Genomic DNA, 19935 nt, shown 5'->3' with positions numbered 1-19935 from the left:
TGAGCATCTTTTCATATGCTTATGTGCCATCTGTATATCTTCTTTGGTGAGGTGTCTGTTTAGATCCTTTGCCCACTTTTTAATTGGGTTTTTTGTTATTGTTGAGTTTTAAGAGTTCTTTGTATATTTTGGATACCAGTCCTTTATCAGTTAAGTGTTTTGCAAAGATTTTCTCCCAGTCTGTTGTCTCTTCATTCTCTTTAACAGTGTCTTTCACAGAGCAAAAGTTTTTAATTTTAATGAAGTAAAATTTGTCAATTTTTTCTTTTCATGGATTGTACTTTTGGTGTTGTATCTTAAAAGTCTTTGCCAAGCCCAAGGTCACCTAGATTATCTCTTATATTATCTCCTAGGAGTTAGAGTTTTGTGTTTTACGTCTAGGTCTATCCAATTTGAGTTAATTTTTTGAAAAGTGTAAGGTTTGTGTCTGAGTTTATTTTATAGTATTGTATATGGATATCCAGTTTCAGTACTGTTGTTGAAGAGATTCAATTCTCTATTGAATTGCCTTTTCTCCTTTGTCAAAGATCAGTTTACTATATTTGTGTGGGTTTATTTCTGGTCTCTTTTTTCTGTTCCATTGGTCTAGACATAGATCTAGAATAGACATATTCTTTCACCAGTGCCACACTATCTTTTTTTTTTTTTTTTAATATTCCCTCTGCCTCACAGCTGCAGCAAAGCAGAGGTTCTTTTTTTTTTTAATTAATTAATTTATTTATTTATTTATTTATGGCTGTTTTGGGTCTTCATTTCTGTGCAAGGGCTTTCTCTAGTTGTGGCAAGTGGGGGCCACTCTTCATCACGGTGCGCGGGCCTCTCAGTATCGCGGCCTCTCTTGTTGCGGAGCACAGGCTCCAGACATGCAGGTTCAGTAGTTGTGGCTCACGGGCCTAGTTGCTGCGCAGCATGTGGGATCTTCCCAGACCAGGGCTTGAACCCGTGTCCCCTGCTTAGCAGGCAGATTCTCAACCACTGCGCCACCAGGGAAGCCCACACTATCTTGATGACTGTAGCTTTATAGTAAGTCTTGACGTCAGATAGTGTCCTCCAAATTTGTTCTTTCTTTGCGTATTGTGTTGGCTATTCTGGATCTTTTGCCTTTCCAGATAAACTGTAGAATCAGTTTTTTGATATTCACAAAGTAATGTTCTAGGATTTTAACTGAGATTGCATTGAATCTATAGATCCAGTTGGGAAGAATTGACATCTTAACAGTACTAAATATTCCTATCCATGAACATGGAATATCTCTCCAATATTTTTTCAGATCTTTTGTGATTTGTTTCATCAGATAGATCTTGTACATGTTTTGTTAGATTTATACTTAAGGTTTTCATTTTTTTGGTGCTAATATAAATGATATTGTATTTTTAACTTCAAATTCCAATTCCATTTATTCATTTATTCATTGCTGGCACATAGGAAAGCAGTTGACTTCTATCTTGCAACTTAATATAATCACTTAATAGTTCCAGGAGGTTTTGTTTTTTGCTTGTTTGTTGTTTTATTCTTTGGGATTTTCTACATAAACAATTATGTTGTCTGTGAACAAAGAAAGTTTTATTTCTTCTTCTCCAATCTATATACCTCTTACTTACTTTTCTTGTCTTATTGCATTAAGTAGGCTTCCAGTACAGTGTTGAAGAGGAGTGGTGAGAGGAGACATCCTTGCTTGTTCCCAGTCTTAGGGGGAAAGCATATACAGTTAACCCTTGAACAATGTGGGGAGAAAGGGACTCTGACCCCCGCACAGCTGAAAATCCATGTATAACTTTACAGTCAGCCCTCCATATCTGCTGTTCCGCACCCTTGGAGTCAACCAACTGCAGATCATGTAGTACTGTATACGTATTTATTGAAATAATCTGCATGTTAGTGGACCCACATTGTTCAAACACGTATGTTTTTCAAGGGTCAACTGTCATTTCTCACCTTTAAATGTAGCTATGGGTTTTTTGTAGACATTGTTTATCAACTTGAGAAGTTCCCCACTCTTCCAGTTTGATGATAGTTTTTATCAAAAATAGGTTTTAGATTTTGTCAGGTACATTTTCTGTATCTATTGATATGATCATATGATTTTTCTTCTTTATCCTGTTGATGTGATGGATCATATTATTAACTGATTTTGAAATGTTTAACCAGCCTTGCCTACTGGAATAAATCCCCATTTGGTCATAGTGTGTAACTTTTTTTTATACATTATTCTATTCGATTTGCCAACATTTTGTTGAGCATTTTTACTTCTGTGTTCATAAAAGATATTAGACTGTAGTTCTCCTTTCTTCAATGTTTTTGTCCGGTTTTGGTATCAGGGTAGTGCTGGCCTCAGAAGCAGTCCCACTTCTGTTTTCTGGAAGAGATTATGGGATGAGTTTGGTGTTGTGTAATTTCCTTCCTTAGGTATTTGGTAGAATTTACCAATGAACCCACCTGGGCCTGGCACTTTCTGTCTTAAGAGGTTTTTAATGATTGATTCAGTGTAATAGACATAGGCCTATTCAGATCATCTGTTTCTTTTTGTGTCAATTTTGGTAGTCTGTGTCTTTCAAGGAATTGGTCCATTTCACCTAGCTTATCAAACTTGTGGGCATTGAGTTGTTCATAATAGTCCTTTACTATCCTTTTAGTGTCCATGGGATCAGTAGTGATAGCTTGTCTTTCATTTCTGGTATTAATAATTTGTATCTTCCCTCTTTTTTTCTTTGTTAGCCTGGCTAAAGGTTTATTGATTTTATTGGTCTTTTCAAAGAACCAGCTTTTGGTTTCATTGATTTTTTTTTCTCTATTGATTTCCTGTTTTCAGTCTCACTGATTTCTGCTGTAATTTTGATTATTTCTTTTCTGCTGCTTACTTTGGATTTAATTTGCTCTTCTTTTTCTTGTTTCCTAAAGTGGAAGTTTAAATTATTGATTTTAGATCTTTCTTCTTTTCTAGTATGTGCATTCAAAGCAGTAACATTCCCTCTAAGCGCTGCTTTCGCTACATCCACAAATTTAATTAGTTGTATTTTCATTTAGTTAAAAATATTTTAAAATCTCTCTTGTGATGTCTTCTTTGAGCCATGTGTTACTTAAAGTGTGTTGCTTAATCTCCAAGTATTTAGGGATTTTCCAGTTATCTTTCTGTTACTGATTTCTAGTTTAACTTCCTTGTGTTCTGACAGCATACTTCGTATGATTTCAGTTCTTTTAAATTTGTTACAGTGTGTTGTGTGGACCAGAATGTGGTCTGTCTTGGCCTAAGCTGTTTTTCAAGGAGAACATTACTAAGGAGTCTGGGTCCTACGCATTTGCTCTTAATTCTGAAATGAAGTGCTTCTCTTCCTTGGTCCTGGCACATTATTTGGGCCAGTCTCTTACGAAAGAACCTCTGCCTATGAGCTGTTGATTCCAGAGCTATACCTATAGAGGAAAACCATACAGAGATTGGAGTAAATGATTAAAATAATTTTAATGGTGGTCATTTATTAGACACTTACTGTTTGCCATCACTTTACATTTATTATTTCAGTAAGTTTTCCAAATAGCCCTATAAGTTGAAAGGATTTTTATTATCTTTTTACAGATAAGGAAACAGGTTCAGAGAGATTGATTTACACAGAGTCATACTAATATAGGTACTAGCAGGAAGAGTCAAAATCGGGTCCATCTGATTCTGAAGCCCGTATTCTCAGAAACAATGTTAAAAACAGACACATGAGATCCCAGTTCAAGCCAAACTCTAATCCATGGCAGAAATGGAAAACTGGAAGTTTGCTAAAGGAATATTTGTATAATGCTGTGCCTTTTATTGGTTTCTCTCCAAAATCAGTATCGCTAACAGTTTTGGTGCCTTTAGCAGCGAGCATTCCAGTAGTAGTGCTTCCTAAGAGCACCTATCTTGGAGTTAAGATGTAGGCTGTATTTATCTAACTTGGAGTTTCCCAACCAGGAATGATTTTGATCCCCAGGGAACATTTGGCAATGTCTGGATACATTTTTGGTGGTCACAACTGGGTAACTACTGGCATCTAGTGGGAAGAGGCCAGGGGTACTGATAAACATCCTACAATGCACAAGACCCACCCCACCCCCTAAACAAAGAATTATCTGACCCAAAATATCAGTAGTGGAGGTTGAGAAACCCTGAGTCTAGCTTGTTCCATTCTGTTATTACTGAGAAAACCTTGAGCCCTCAGAAATCCCTCAGCATTCTGTCAGGATTTGGTTTCCAAGGCTAAGTGCCTCCTATGTAAATACTTTGTAGCTCAGTCCATTAATTCATTCTGGCACATTTCCTATACCTTGAGCTTAGTAGCCAGAGGCCTGTTAAATGGTTGGGTTTTTTTTTTAATAGGGTGATACTTTTTCTTCCTGATGTTTCTGAGAGACAGGCTCAGTTGGCCTGCAGCTCTTGCAGAAGAGAACCTGGTGACAGTACTCTAATCTGTTGCTGGCATCTTTAGCTCCCTAATCTATGTTTACGCGGCACTGAAAATCAACTCTCCCTGCTGCCAGGGCCCATTCCTCCTCAACACTCTGGCACCACTGGCAGAGAATACCTCCCCAGTCTCTTCCACACAGTACAACCATACATGATTATTTTATTGCACAGCTGTTTTCCAGAAGACGTTTCCTGAGGCATGGATATACAGGATGCTTCTGGAGCTGTAGGTTGGAGTCTCAGTCATTTCTGTTCCAGTTGCAGATATATCCACAGCGCTCTTAAAGCATCTGGTGTTTTCCTTAACTGTTTTCCTGTTAGTAGCTCTCGTCCTCTCCCCCAGATTTTAAGCTCCTACAATACGGGGTTTGTTTCTTCAATTTTTTTCCTATCCTGTCTTAGGAACTAGCATTTCTTTCATCATATACTAAGAAAATCAACTTGCCTTCTTCCATTTTGGGTTATATGCTTTTCTATTAAAAGTTGGAGGAAATTATAAGGAACTAAAATCATTTGAGAGAGACTAGTGGTCAGAGGTTGATATGAACCATCTAGATATAGATAAGCAAGCCAGAGGAACAATTCATAAACTCAATGGAATTGAGCCTGGGTCCAAATAAAACTGAATAATTCTTTCCTGAGTAGTGGACCTTGAAATTTAAAAAGTTATTTTCATTATCAAGGAGGCCTAGAAAAATCAAGAAAGTTCCTATTAAGGAAGTCCTGTAGGGGAACTTCCCTGGTGGCGCAGTGGTTAAGAATCCGCCTGCCTATACAGGGGACATGGGTTCGATCCCTGGTCCAGGAAGATCCCACATGCCGCAGAGCAACTAAGCCTGTGCGCCACAACTGCTAAGCCTGTGCTCTTGAGCCCGTGAGCCACAACTACTGAGCCCGCGTGCTGCAACTACTGAAGTCCGCGCACCTAGAGCCCATCCTCTGCAACAAGAGAAGCCACCACAATGAGAAGCCCGCGCACCGCAACGAAGAGTAGCCCCCGCTCGCCGCAACTAGAGAAAGCCCTCGCGCAGCAACCAAAACCCAACTCAGCCAAAAATAAATAAATAAATTAATTAATTAATTATTTTACAAAAAGAAAGTCCTATAGGTAGCTTACCCTCCTCATGACCCAGAGGTTCAGCAAAATTTCCCAAGTCAGATATCATTACTACAGAATTTTCTGTAAAGTTTAAGCAAAGGCATATATTTACCTCATTTAAGTGATATGCCACAGGGCCCTCAATAGGGATTTTCTTTTTTTTTTTTTATTTGGCTGCATTGGGTCTTCGTTGCTGTGCACAGGCTTTCTCTAGTTGCGGCGAGCGGGGCTACTCTTCGTTGCAGTGTGTGGGCTTCTCACTACGGTGGCTTCTCTTGTTGTGGAGCACGAGCTCCAGGTGCTTGGGCTTCAGTAGTTGTGGCACGTGGGCTCAGTAGTTGTGGCTCACGGGCTCTAGAGCACAGGCTCAGTAGTTGTGGTGCACGGGCTTAGTTGCTCCGCGGCATTTGGGATCTTCCCGGGCCAGGGCTCGAACCCGTGTCCCTTGCAATGGCAGGCGGATTCTTAACTACTGCGCCACCAGGGAGGCCCCCTCAATAGGGATTTGAGGTCAGTGGGCTCATTGATAGAACCCTCAAATGCTGTCTTTCTTAGGCCTTCAGAGAGAACATGACCATTTTGAACAATGTCTTTGAATCTGCAAGATTATAAAGAATGTATTGTTTGGATAGTATTGGTTTATCTAAAACAGTATTTCTCAACCTTTATTTTATCATTACCCTCCTAAGGAGCCTTTTTAGACATTTTTTTCCCTAATCACCCCCCTCCCATGAAATTTTAATATCACAGATAATGCTGTGTATCTGTTCATATACTGCAGTACTTTGGCAGGGACTGGGGATTGTACTATCTAAGATTTTTCCCCCACCATGAAGAGTTTTCACCCCCATGGGGGCAGTCCTGCCCATGTTGACGATATGTTAATCTAGAAGTATCATCATCTTGGGACCCAATTGTTGGTATCTTTCTTAACAAATTGAAACAGGGACAAGGACTCTTATCAGTAAACTAATGTTAAAAAAGAGTCTTCTCATGCAATGGCCTGAAGCAACTGGGGAAGAGTGAGAAGACTACTTTTCTCATATTTCATAGCTTGTATGGAGGACATTTTCCCTCTGAACAATCTCTTGACCATCTGAGGAAAGAACAGGGAAACACCAGGAGTAGCAGAGCTCTAAAAGGAGGGGGAAAAAAAAAAAAAGACAAGACCCTCTTGCAGTGACATGCAGAGGAGGAAAATGGTGATACTGAAGAATCTGGGTATAGAACTGTCCATTGTTCCAAGGCTAGTCAGCTCTAACAAGTTCAGTTTCTCAAAATCAGAGTTGATTTGCAGCAGAGAATACCATTTAGGTTGTGTAGCATATAAGAATGTTCTATTCTCCCGAGAGGGTTTGGCTCTGTCTGATCAGAAGGGTGGGTGTGTATGAAATGCACCTCGGAAGGAGGAGGAGGAAGAGATGACATGTTCATGTAAAATGAAATACAACTGCAAATTAAAGTGTCACCCTGTTTTAAAAAAATCCATTTTTTATTTAATTGGTTACCAAGGAAAAAAATGTCATACAGAAGTATATGTCTCAAGGAAAGTTAAACTGTGAGATGTTACAAGTGAATCTGTATTCAAGGAAGTTATCCTGGGGTGGGGTGGGGCAGGGGTTATAAAATATTGCCTTAATAAAAATATTCTGAGGCGGAAAAGCTAGGCTCATAAATTTCTATTGTGTTACATGCCAGAGGTCCAGAAGAGATTAACAAATATTACCTCATTTGTTCTTTGCTGTCTCTCTCTATCCGATCAGCTGAATGCTGGCTGCCTCTTCCCTGGGGGAAGCCTCCTTTTGAGATGTTTTATTAGGAGGAAGGTCATATACAAAGGAGATGCTTTCTCCCAAAGGGTGCTGCTTACCCAAAGACATCCAGGGACTGAATGCTTTTCTGTGTTAATGGTGTCCTCCCATTTTTCATGTTTCTTTCCCAGCATTTTTATGAACACCCATTTGTCTCTTTAGATTGTGAGCCTACCAGATAAGATATATACAGTACGTGCCACATTGTTGGCACTCAGTAAATGTTACGTAATAATGGGAAGGGGGGCTGATTTATATTATATTACATTATACTATACTATCTATATTATATTATATTGTATTATACTATATTTACATGTAGAATTGTTCTTGAGAAACATGTCTGGTTTCTCTTTGAGATAGAGACTTGACATATAGGACTTGTCAGCTTTCTTCAGCCTTAGTTGTGATTCTTCCTTTTCTCCCTCTTCTAATCCTAGCTTTGTCTCATGTTTGCAATGGAAACATATAGATAAACACTATAATGTGCTCTCTTTGTCTTCTCCCCAACCAGGGGCAGTGATTGGTGATGGACAGTCTGCCGTGGCCAGTAACATTGCCAATACTACCTACCGGCTCCAGTGGTGGGACTTCACTAAGTTTGACCTCCCAGAAATCAGTAATGGTAAGCCAAGGTAGAACTGGGGATACTGGTGGAAGGTCTGTCTCTTACTGGTGAGCCAGAGCTTAGAAACCCACATAGCACTGATTTTTCATCACCTCGTTGAGCAGCTGACTGCCGTGTGCCATTTCTGCAGCTCTTCTCCAACTCTCGTTAAGCAATTCAACAAACATGTATTGAGCACCCACCCTGAGCAGCGAACAATGCTTTGGTACAGTGATCAGAACCGTGCTAAGGTGGACACCAAACTGAAGATGTCTGCCCCAGGAGTTTACCGACTAGTAGTTCATTGTCCCAAGCCTAGAAGTTTGGGTGGTACTGAGAGGAAGAGAAGGAGAAGGGAGTGTAGGAACTGAGAGCCAGACCCTTGAGGAAAGACTACAGTGATGATAAACTCATTTATTAATCTAGATCTGAATGGTGCAAAGGGAGTGGCCTGATTGATGTGTGATTTACAAACATGTCTGTCTGACAGTCCGTTTTCCCAGCTTCTACGAGTCCTCAATCCCATGTCCCAGTTGTTCGATTGAAATCACATCATTGTTTTAAAAATTAATTAATTAATTAATTAATTGGCTGTGTTGGGTCTTCCGTTGCTGTGTGCGGGCCCTCTCCAGTTGAAGCGAGTGGGGGCCACTCCTTGCCACAGTGCGAGAGCTTCTCACTGCAGTGGCCTCCCCTGCCACGGAGCACAGGCTCCAGGCGCGCAGGCTTCAGCAGTCGTGGCACACGGGCTTCAGTAGTTGTGGCTCGTGTGCTCCAGAGCGCAGGCTCAGCAGTTGTGGCGCACGGGCTTGGTTGCTCCGCAGCATGTGGGATCTTCCCGGACCAGGGCCTGAACCCATGGCCCCTGCATTGGCAGGCGGATTCTCAACCACTGCACCACCAGGGAAGCCCAATCACAGCATTTTAGACGTCTCATTTCACTTTCTATCTGATGACGGACTCTCACACACTCCTGAGAAGTGGTGGTTCAGCCTCTGCTTGAACACTTCTGATAGGTCACACTGTCTGATGAGTTGGCCCTAGTCCATCACTGCTAAATTCCTGTTCAAATGTTTTTTCTTATACCCAGCCACCATTTCCCTTGCTGTCACTTCCTCCCATTGGTCCTAGTTTTACCTCTGAATCTCCATAGAATAAGTCTAATGATGTCTCTTCTAAGTGACAGTTCTCCAGCTATTTGAAGATAAACTGCCATTTCCCTTTAAATCATTCTTTTTGGGCCAAAGTTCCTGAGATTCCTTTTACGATCTGGTTTTCAAATCCTAGACAGTTCTGCTCATTTCCCCTTTAAGCTTTGAGGTGGCAGAACAACGTAGAACACTCCAGATGAGAGCTGTCCAAAACAGAGTACAGTGGTGGTTTGGACAGTGTTAGTTCAGCCTAAGATTTCAACAGCTTTTTCTGAAGCCACTATTGAGTTTGCAGTCACTTAAAATTCCTTGATGGGACTTCCCTGGTTGCGCAGTGGTTACGAATCCACCTGCCGATGCAGGAGACACGGGTTTGATCCCTGGTCCGGGAAGATCCCACATGCCGTGAAGCAACCAAGCCTGTGCGCTACAACTACTGAGCCTGCACTCTTAAGCCTACAAGCCACAACTACTGAGCCCGTGTGCTGCAACTGATGAAGCCTACGTGCCTAGAGCCCATGCTCTGCAACAAGGGAAGCCACCGCAGTGAGAAGCCTGCTCACCGGAATGAAAAGTAGCCCCTGCTCACCGCAACCAGAGAAAGCCCATGCACAGCAACGAGGACCCAATGAAGCCAAACATAAATAAATAAATAAATAAACAAACAATGTATTTATTTATTTAAAAAATACTTGATAATTGTTAATAAACCAAGACTTTACCATCCTATACTTGCGCAGTTCGAATGTTTTAAAAACCAAAGGTTTGTATTTGTTTCTATTAAGTTTTATCTTAATAGTGTCAACTGCTATTCTTAGTTCCTGCCTCTCAACATTTTTTTGAACTTTGATTCAGCCCTTTTTTTCCCAAGCTTATTACATCATCTTCTACTTTCTCTGTCTTTTTTTTTTTTTTTTAACACTAAGTACTTTAATTATTATTATTATTTTTTGGCTGCATAGGGTCTTAGTTGCAGCATGAGGGATCTTTTCTTTTGGCGGGAGTGCTTAGTTGCCCCGAGGCATGTAAGATCTTAGTTCCCCTGCATTGGAAAGTGGATTCTTAATCACTGGACCACCAGGGAAGTCCCTCTGTCTTACTTTGTTTTTCTGGTCTTTAAAAAAATATTTATTTATTTACTTATTTGGTTGCACCGGGTCTTAGTTGCGGCAGGCGGGCTCCTTAGTTGTGGCATGAGAACTTTTAGTTGCAGCATGCATGTGGGATCTAGTTCCCTGACCGGGGATTGAACCCAGGCCCCCTGCATTGGGAGTGCAGACTGTTGTGTTTTTTTTAAAAATAAATTTATTTATTTATTTATTTTTGGCTGCGTTGGGTCTTCGTTGCTGTGCGAGGGCTTTCTCGAGTTGCGGTGAGCAGGGGCTAATCTTCGTTGCGGTGCGTGGGCTTCTCATTGCGGTGGCTTCTCTTGTTGCCAAGCACGGGCTCTAGGTGCGCGGGCTCAGTAGTTGTGGCTCACAGGCTCTAGAGCGCAGGCTCAGTAGTTGTGGTGCACGGGCTTAGCTGCTCCACGGCATGTGGGATCTTCCTGGACCAGGGCTCGAACCCGTGTCCCCTGCATTGGCAGGTGGATTCTTAACCACTGCGCCACCAGGGAAGTCCTGGGAGCGCAGACTCTTAACCAACTGTGCCACCAGGGAAGTCCCCCCTTTGTCTTACTTTGGATTGCTAGCAAAACTGGTACATCAGTCAGGACTTTGCACCAGGCATTGTGGTATGTTCCTGTGGGCTTGCTCTGTGTCAATTCTGGTTCACGAATTTGCACCTAGGCTTGGTTGTTCGCATGTGAAGCCCATATTTTTCTATCTTGTCTATAGGGTATTGTAAGAGTTGGTCAGATACCTTAAAATAATCAAGATAGCCCCTGTCTGTGGCATTTCCCAGTATGCCAATCTTGGTATCCTTATCAGACCATGAAAATGAGGTCAATTTTTCATGTCCTGATCTTAGTGAAACCTCAGTAGCAATCTTTTTTTCCTAAGTACTTTTAAGCCGCATGTTCAATAATCTATTCTTTACTAGAAATCAAATGCAATCTACCTTTTCCCATATGAAATACTGTTTGCTTGTTTATAGATTTCTGGCCCAGATGTTTACCATAATTTTCCCCAGGTACTTTGTTTCATTAGTTTATTTGCTTTGTTTCTTTTATTATAATCTGAAATACATTTACCAAAGATTTTTAAAATATAAAAGGATATACAGTGAAAAGTTTCCCAACCCTGCTCCCAGCTACCCACCACTCCACCCCATAGGCAACCACAGTTAGCAGTGTCTTGCATATCTCTTCAAAGATATTGTATGTATATACAAGTACATGCAAATGTATGTTTTTCCACCTCTATTTAAGCTAAATGGTAGCATGTTATACATACTTTTCTTTCTGTACCTTGCTTTCTGTACTTCATGTCTTGGTGATCTTTCTGTATCAGTATATAAAGCGTTTACCCAATTCTTTTTTAATGGCTGCCTAGTATCCCACTGTCCTTTTTTTTTTAATTTTTTTAAAAAAATATAAATATTTATTTATTTATTTTTGGCTGTGTTGGGTCTTCGTTGCTGCGCGTGGGCTTTCTCTAGTTGTGGCGAGCGGGGACTACTCTTCGTTGCGGTGCACGGGCTTCTCATTGCAGTGGCTTCTCTTGTTGCGGAGCACGGGCTCTAGGCATGCGGGCTTCAGTAGTTGTGGCACACAGGCTCAGTAGTTTTAGCTCGCGGGCTCTAGAGCACAGGCTCAGTGGTTGTGGTGCACGGGCTTAGTTGCTCCGTGGCATGTGGGATCTTCCTGGACCAGGCAGGCAGATTGTTAACCACTTTGCCACCAGGGAAGTCCCCCACTGTCCATTTTTTAACCAGTTATTTTTTAACCAGTGTTCTGCTGAGGAATTTTTTTTTTTTTTTTTTTTTTTTTGTCTGTGCTGGGTCTTACTTGTGGCACGCGGGATGTTCATTGTGGCATGCGGGATGTTCATTGTGGCATGAAGGATCTTTAGTTGCAGCATGTAGGATCTAGTTCCCTAACCAGGGATTGAACCCAGGCCACCTGCGTTGGGAGTGCAGAGTCTTAACCCCTGGAACACCAGGGAAGCCCCTCTGCTGAGGAACTTTTAAGTTGTTTCCAGTCTTTTGCTATACAGACCATGCCACAGTTTGTCATTTTGCACATGTGCAAGTATATCATAGGATAAATTCCTAGAAATGGAATTGTTGGGAGGAAGAATATGTAGATTCGTGATTTTGGTAGATACTGCTAAATCACCCTCTGTAGAGATTATACCAATTTATACACTCGCTTGTGGTTCATGAGAGTGCATGTTTCCCTAATCTCTTGCTTGTAGAATATGCTGTCATATTTTGGGGTATTTATAAACCTGATGGTAAAAAATACTGTGTAGGTGGGACTTCCGTGGCGGTCCAGTGGTTAGGCCTCCGCACTTCCACTGTTGGGGGCGAGGGTTCAATCCCTGGTCGGTAAACTAGGATCCTGCAAGCCGCGTGGTGTGGCCAAAAAAAAGAAAAAAAAATAGTATGTAGGTATTTTAAATTTGTATTTCTCATATTATAAACCAGGTTGTGTGGCTCTTCATACATTTAGCCACATGTGTTGCCTTTTCTTGGCTTGTCTCTGTGCTTTACCTATTTTTTTTTTATTGTGTTGTTGGTCTTTTCCATACCAGTTCTACAGGAGCTCTTTATAAATCAGAAAATTAACTCATAATAGGAGTTTCCTGGTTGTCATTTGTCTTTTGACTCTGCCGAAGGTTATTTTTGTCATAGAACTTATTTTAAGTAGTCAGAATTATCCAACTTTCCTTTTATGGTTCCTAGATTTTGTGGCAGCATCAAGAAGATCAGTTAGTACTTTTATATTTTAGTTTTTTCCTTTAAATCTTTGATTCATCAGAAGTTTAACCTAGTCCTAAATAAGCAGAGTATGATCCAACTTTTCCCCCATGTGCTACTCATTTGTCACAACCAATTTATAAAATGATCTATTTGTCCCCATTGATTTGGGATGTCACTTTCATCCTATTAATTTCCTGTTGAGTATTTAGATGTATTTCTTCTGTCTCTTCTGTCCCAGGGATCTGTCTGATTATTCATGTAACAGTACCACATTGGTTTAAGTTTGAGGCTCTGTTTTAGAATCTGGTAGGACTAGTCTCCTCTTGTTATTTTTTTAATCCAACATTTCTTGCCTGCTTGAACATTTTGGTTTTCTGTATGGACTTTAAAACTACCTCGCTTCTTCCCTTCACCCCCCTGAAAAAATCCTGTTGGTGTAATTAATGTGATTGCATTAAACATATAAAGTAACTTACGGAGACTCAATATTTGTATGGTATCTTCTTATGTAAGAACATGGTATGATTTTTCAGTTTCTCCAAGTCTCTCTTGTGGTCTTAGGAATGTTTTAAAGTTTTCTTCATGTAATTTTATACATTTTTAAAGTTGTTACAAGCTTTAAAAAAATTTCTATTTTACTGAATTTGTTTACTAATTATAGTTGTTATGCAGTTAAATCTCATGGGTTTTCTAAGTACGTTATCTGTAAATAGTATTAATTTTCCCTCCTCTGTTCCAAGTTGTACACCTGTGTTTTCTTCCTCTTGTCTAAGTGCATTGGCTGCTACCATCAGAACAATGTTAAATAATAGCAGGCATCCTCATATCATTCCTCATTTCAGTAGAAAAACTTCCAGCTTTTTCCCAGTAAGCATATTGCTGACTTTTGGGTTGAACCAGAACTAGTTTATTGTTTTAAGGAAGTCATTATTCTTATTTTATTGTGAGTTTTTAATCAAGAATAGATACTCGGAATTCCCTGGCGGTTCAGTGGTTAGGACTCCCCCGCCCCCGCCGCCCCTGCAAAAAAAATAGATGTTAAATTTAGTCATGCCTTATCAGCATCTGTGAAGATGATCATATGTTTTTTTCTCTCCTTTGACCTAACAATGAGATCATTATGTTTTTTTAAACAAGTATCTGTAGATTTAATTGACCTTAAATTAATCTTTAAATCCCAATAATACCAATAAACTGCCCTTGATTATTATTTTTTTTAATTTATCTATTTTTGGCTGCATTGGGTCTTCATTGCTGCGCAGGCTTTCTCTAGTTGTGACGAGCAGGGTTTACTCTTCGTTGTGGTGCGCGGGCTTCTCATCGCGGTGGCTTCTCTTTTTGCGGAGCACGGGCTCTAGGCATGCGGACTTCAGTAGTTGTGGCTCGCAGGCTCTAGAGCTCAGGCTCAGTAGTTGCAGTGCATGGGCTTAGTTGCTCCGTGACATGTGGGATCTTCCCGGACCAGGGCTCAAACCTGTGTCCCCTGCATTGGCAGGTGGGTTCTTAACCACCGCACCACCAGGGAAGCCCCGAGATCATTATGTTGATAGATTCTGTAATACTGAACCCAACCTTACATCCCTTGAATAAACCCCACCTGGTTCATGGTATATGCTTTAGCATTAAATTCTTTCCATGTAGCTTGCTAATAATTAAGAGTTTTTTCCTTGAAATTTGTGAGATGGATCTATCCTATTCTTTTTCATGAAATCTATGAGTTTTGGTATCAATGTTATGCTTGTGTTGCAAATATAATTTGAAAGTTTTTCTTTTTGTCTGGAACAGCTTAAATAGAATTGGAATTACTTGTACTTTTTATACTTTAAAGGTCTGAGCCTGATGCTTTTTTCTTCCCTTTTTTTCACAAGCATAGGGAGAGGTAGTTCTTTGATAACATTTTCTTTGTCAACTGTCCTATGATGGTTAAGCAAATGAACTCTTGAGCTACACTGTCCAGGTTCAAATCTTGCTCAGCCACCTTCTAGCAGTGTGACCTTGGTTAATTAATCTCTCTACACCTTAGTTTCCTTGTCTATAAAATGAGGGTTATAATAGTGCCAACCTCATAGGGTTGTTAGGAGAATTAAATTAGTTAACATTGATACATGTCAGGCACTCTGAACGGCATCTGGCACTTTCTGTAGTAAATAGTCAGTAAATGTTAGCTCTTTTTATCATGTCTTTTTCTTGGAAATTATACCGTGATTCTTTGAGAGTATGGCTATAATTCTAAAGTCACCCCTGCCCCTGTTTTCAGTACTCTGAGAGGTGTATTTTCCATCTCTGGAAAGTGATGTTCACGTAAAAAAGATAGTTCTCTCTTAACCTGTTGCCTCATCTGTAATTGGCTTCTGATCCTTCTGAAGCATGTTGTTTCTCCCCAGTTGGAGACAATTTTCTTTGATAGAAAAACCAAATATTCAGAAGAATACAGGCATTGGATATGCTGGTAGCAGAGCTGAGACGGTCTTTTTGGTTGTCCTTAACATTCTTTGTACAAGCCTCCACTTGTTCTGACTACAACTTCCTGTCATTCACCTTCTGTGTTCCTTCTTACTTCCTTTGATCATGGCTGTTGTAAAACCTGAGCTGATCAAAAAGTATCATGTGCAACCAGATTGACTCATTTAGTTTGGCTCACCTTTCTCCCTCATTTAAGTCCTGTGCAATATTAGAATTCCGCTTTTTAAAAGTGCCCTATTTTTCTCAGAGTTTTGGCCTTGGGAAATACTTGGCATTCTAGGAGTTTAGGGCATATATGTCTGATGGTGGCCAGTGTTCCTTGCCATGGTATCACCCTCTAGAATGACAGTCACTTTCACCTGAGGCTCCTGTAATTAACTCTAACTGCTTTTCCTGGTTGGTCTGAATAAAGTCTAGTTACAGTTCTGAATCTGGTAGATTCAGCTGTCAGCAGAGTTCATTTGGGAATCTGTTTGTAGGATTCGTTTCTGAACCTTGCATACTTCCCAGTGGAGGGAAGTGTTTGGCTTTGGCACAGCTCATGCTTGGGAGCCACTGGCCCTCAGTTTTACTCACGTGTTCAGCAGCCACTGTGTTGTCAAGAGGTCATCTGACTTATCTGAATTGAATTTAACTCTTTTCTAGAATTAGGCTAAAGAGTGTTACTGCCTGTTTCTCTTAGTTGAGATACAGGATTAATAAATTACTATCTGTAAAGCGTTTAGAAATTTGTGAATAAGGCCTCATATAACATAGATAATTTTGAAACCGCTCTCATGGGAAAAAGCTCATTAGATTCACTGTAGTTTTTAAGAGTGAACTCTTGTGGGAGAATAGCATTAGTCACCAGGGTGCCCTGACAGAACGGACCTTAAGAAACCCAGGGGCTGAGTGGTGTGGGGCACACACACATCCACAGAGGATGTAGTGATTGGTGCCGTTGGGAATGCTTATATAGTGTCATCTGGAGCTCTGTGCAGGAGGTCCTATTCTGAAATCTGAGGGCTCAGAGATAGTCAAAAGGAAATTTTCCTGCTGATTTAAACCCCTTTGGGTTTTCCAAATCCGTATCTAATGCATTTGTAAAAGTACTGCAACTGCTAATCGCTCCCGTGGCCTCATCTGGCCAGCCAGCAACAGGCTACAAATCGATCTTTGTACAAGGTGTTTGTTTATAATTTATGGAGCTGATAGAAAGGCAGAGCCCTCTGCTCCTCCAGGCATCAGTACTTCTTACCCCTCCCATTCCCGGCTAGGGCATTTTAACTTGGAAATCATTTATAATTAGGAGGAGATTACATTGCACAGTCTGGAACATGGCTTCCTGCTGTCTTCTGCATCGTTTTTGCTCCTCCTGGAGCTGCCCCCTGAAGCTCTTAAGCAGTTTTGATTTGAAAAATCCTTTCTTTCCTAGACTTTATTTCCATTCTCAGCTGCCCAGCTAAGTGCTCCATCATCATTCCCCACATGTGTTTTGCCTTTAAGTGCAGGGCAGTTTGCTGGAGCTCCAGCTCAGGGGTCAAGGACTGTTTGGTGAGACAGCAGTTTTCAAGTGTGGTCCCAGACCAGCAGCATCAGACGCCTGGGAACTTGCTAGAAATGCAAATTCTCAGGCCTCACCCCAGCGTTCTGTGTTTTGATAAGCCCTCCAGGTGATTATGTTGCATGCTGAAACTTGAGAACCACTGTGGTAAGGCAAGGCAGGGAGCAGAACAAAGATTTCTAGTGGTGTGTGGGTTGCCACTGTCTTAAACTGTATTTCACTTCACCTTTTTCTCTACCTGCTTACATCATTATTGAATCCAAAAATGATGAGCTCTCCTTGTCATTAGTGCATTACTTTGCTATGGCCTGAAAAAACAAATAACAGAGATCCAGGAAATCTCTCCCTTTGTAAATTAACTCATCAAAATTTCAGCCTTATGAGAAGAAGCTGCACGAACGAATTGAAGCAGTGACCACTCACCACTGTAACTGAACATTTCCATTTCCATTTCCATTGCTTGTTGTATATTAATTTCCATGAAATTAATATACAACAAGCAATAAATGTAAATTGCTAATTGGAGCTTTGAAATATTAATGAAACTGTAAACACCCCACCCAGTGCTCAATGAAGCTACCACATCACTCTGTGCCTACTACATCCCCTTCATTATGGTAGAAGTAAAAAACCTAGATCCCTAGCTGTACAAGTTCTGAAAGGGAACATGCTGCTGGAGAAGCTCCGTTTTAATTTTCAGCATTCTCTTTTCACTTGTTATTTGCATATCTCTCTCTGAGCTCACTGCAGGAACTGGGAGCAGTTGCGAAATTGGGTGGAGTTGAGGGGAGGGGACGAAATTTGGGAGATGGCCATTGACTTGGAATCATCATAATACAGTACAAACACAAACACCATGGCTTGAATTTGAGGCTGACAAAATGCTTTTTGTCTATATGCCCAGTTTTTCGTGGGCTTAGAGCCAAGCCTCCCAAAAGAAGGAAAACCTTACTTGTACTTTCCCCCCAACCCACAGACCCCTCTTAGTAATTAATCTGGCAGTATCTAGTTCAGTGCTTTTTTAATGTTGGTGGCGAGTTTTGAGGGTCACTGTAGGCTTCTATATGTTTGACTGAATTGCAGGTTAACACATATAAGCTAGATGTCTGTAACAGCAAGATAGGAAAGCCGACTTTCATAAAATACTCACCATGCATTTTTGGGACATTAAATGTAGATAAAATGGAACCATACAAGCTGTCTTAAAGCCCACAGAGTCCCATTTCCTTTTCTGTTTATTTTCATGTCCTACTTAATATTTGTCATTGCTTTCTTTCTCTCTCTGCCTTTGATGGTTGCAGTCTAAATTGTCAGTTTCTTTTTACCTTTCTGAGGATTGTGCGAACATCAAGGTTAGAAAACCAAGATGGACTCACTCTTTTTTTAAAAAATAAATTTATTTTATTTTTGGCTGCGTTGGGTCTTCATTGCTGCGCGCGGGCTTTCTCTAGTTGCGGCGAGCCGGGGCTACTCTTCGTTGCGGTAGGTGGGCTTCTCATTGCATTAGCTTCTCTTGTTGCAGAGCATGGGCTCTAGGCACGCGGGCTTCAGTAGTTATGACACGTGCAGACTCAGTAGTCGTGGCTCGCGGGCTCTAGAGTGCAGGCTCAGTAGTTGTGGCGCAGGGGCTTAGTTGCTCCGCGGCATGTGGGATCTTCCTAGACCAGGGCTCGAACCAGTGTCCCCTGCATTGGCAGGCAGATTCTTAACCACTGCGCCACCAGGGAAGTCCCTGGACTCACTGTTGAAGCTCCCCCAGTTGCTTTGGTTCTGTATCCCCAACTGTAATCATGTGTCAGTCCAGGGAAGGGGGAGGAGATTATCTTTTTGGCAACAGGCATGGGACCCTGAGTAAGGAGCAGACAGTCTCAGTGCTAACTAGATAAATCTAGCCATACAGGCTCGAGCAGATGGTGGGTTGGAAGTTGAGCAGTACAAAGCCCTAATGGTGATAGCAATGAGTATTTGGATGTCATTATCTTATTAGTTAGCAAACAGGACCATCCTTGTGGTCCCTCCTCAGCTTTATGTGTAATGGTGCTGTAGGTGTCAGCCCCCAGGAGTTGGCACAATAGCCTAATCAATGTGTTCTGATGTCTTTTTTGATCTACTCTGTCATCTCTGTGCCTTCATTAACAGCACACACAAGGAAAGGGGGATGAATATAGAGTTTTAGAAATCACTCCGAATCCCTGATCCCATAAGTCTCAAGTTCCCCCTGGAAAGCAGCTCTTTGTTTTGTTTTCCTTAAGGTAATTTCCTGGGGAAACTTGCCCTTGACCTTCCAGGTCAGGCCATTTGGCTTCCTGGAGTAGATCACCTGGAATCTGGTGAGGGCAGTTGAGCTTGCCTTTTTGTTTGTTTTAACCATAATGCCTCTGACAGTGGACATCTGAAGTGATCTCCTTCAAATAAGAGAAAGTGAATTAGTCTCTTTGCATGTAAGTAGATCTAAATGAGACAGAGGCCGGAGGAGCTTGGTCCCTTGGATGTGTTGTGCTGTTCTGCTCATGCCCATGGTGTGGGCCATCTGATTCCAGGCTCACATCAAGGGTAGGCCACTTCCTCCGGGCAGGGATTTGCACAATGGGCCTCAGAGAGGGATTCAAATGAAAACCGAAACAAAGCATGCAGGCACAGCCCCAGAGCTAGCTAACATCTCATTAGTCCTGTCATGTGGAACGATTCTCCCCACCGACAGGCATTCCTCCACCCCACCCCCGACCCCACCCGATCCCTCGTGCTGAGCCTGCCTGCTGCCTGGCTGACTGTGCTTAATTCTCAGTAACTGCTACGTGCAGACCGGGGCTGCCCATGGTCACTGGCTTATGGTACGGGTGAGGGATAGAGCGTAGTGAGAAATGAAAATAGTTCCAGCCATCCAGCCAGGGCTAGGCTTTGTTTCTCTTTATCCTCTCTTGTGGAATTAGGGATTAGCATTAGCAAGGCGCCGTCCAGAAGACTG

The 19935-nt window shown here is 41.5% G+C and overlaps 1 protein-coding gene across 1 annotated transcript in view; it reads left to right on the top strand.

Annotated features, from left to right (window-relative positions):
* The window catches only part of AMBRA1 (autophagy and beclin 1 regulator 1), a 147576-nt gene that overhangs the window by 96661 nt on the left and 30980 nt on the right, over positions 1–19935 (top strand). The window contains 1 exon segment of the mRNA XM_036859626.1: positions 7854–7964. Within this exon segment, the coding sequence (XP_036715521.1) occupies positions 7854–7964 (111 nt within the window).

This window comes from Balaenoptera musculus, chromosome 8 (assembly GCF_009873245.2).
Source record: "Balaenoptera musculus isolate JJ_BM4_2016_0621 chromosome 8, mBalMus1.pri.v3, whole genome shotgun sequence".
Lineage (NCBI taxonomy): Eukaryota > Metazoa > Chordata > Mammalia > Artiodactyla > Balaenopteridae > Balaenoptera > Balaenoptera musculus.
Note: the sequence above shows the minus strand (reverse complement) of the source record. Positions and strands in the feature narration are given on the sequence as shown.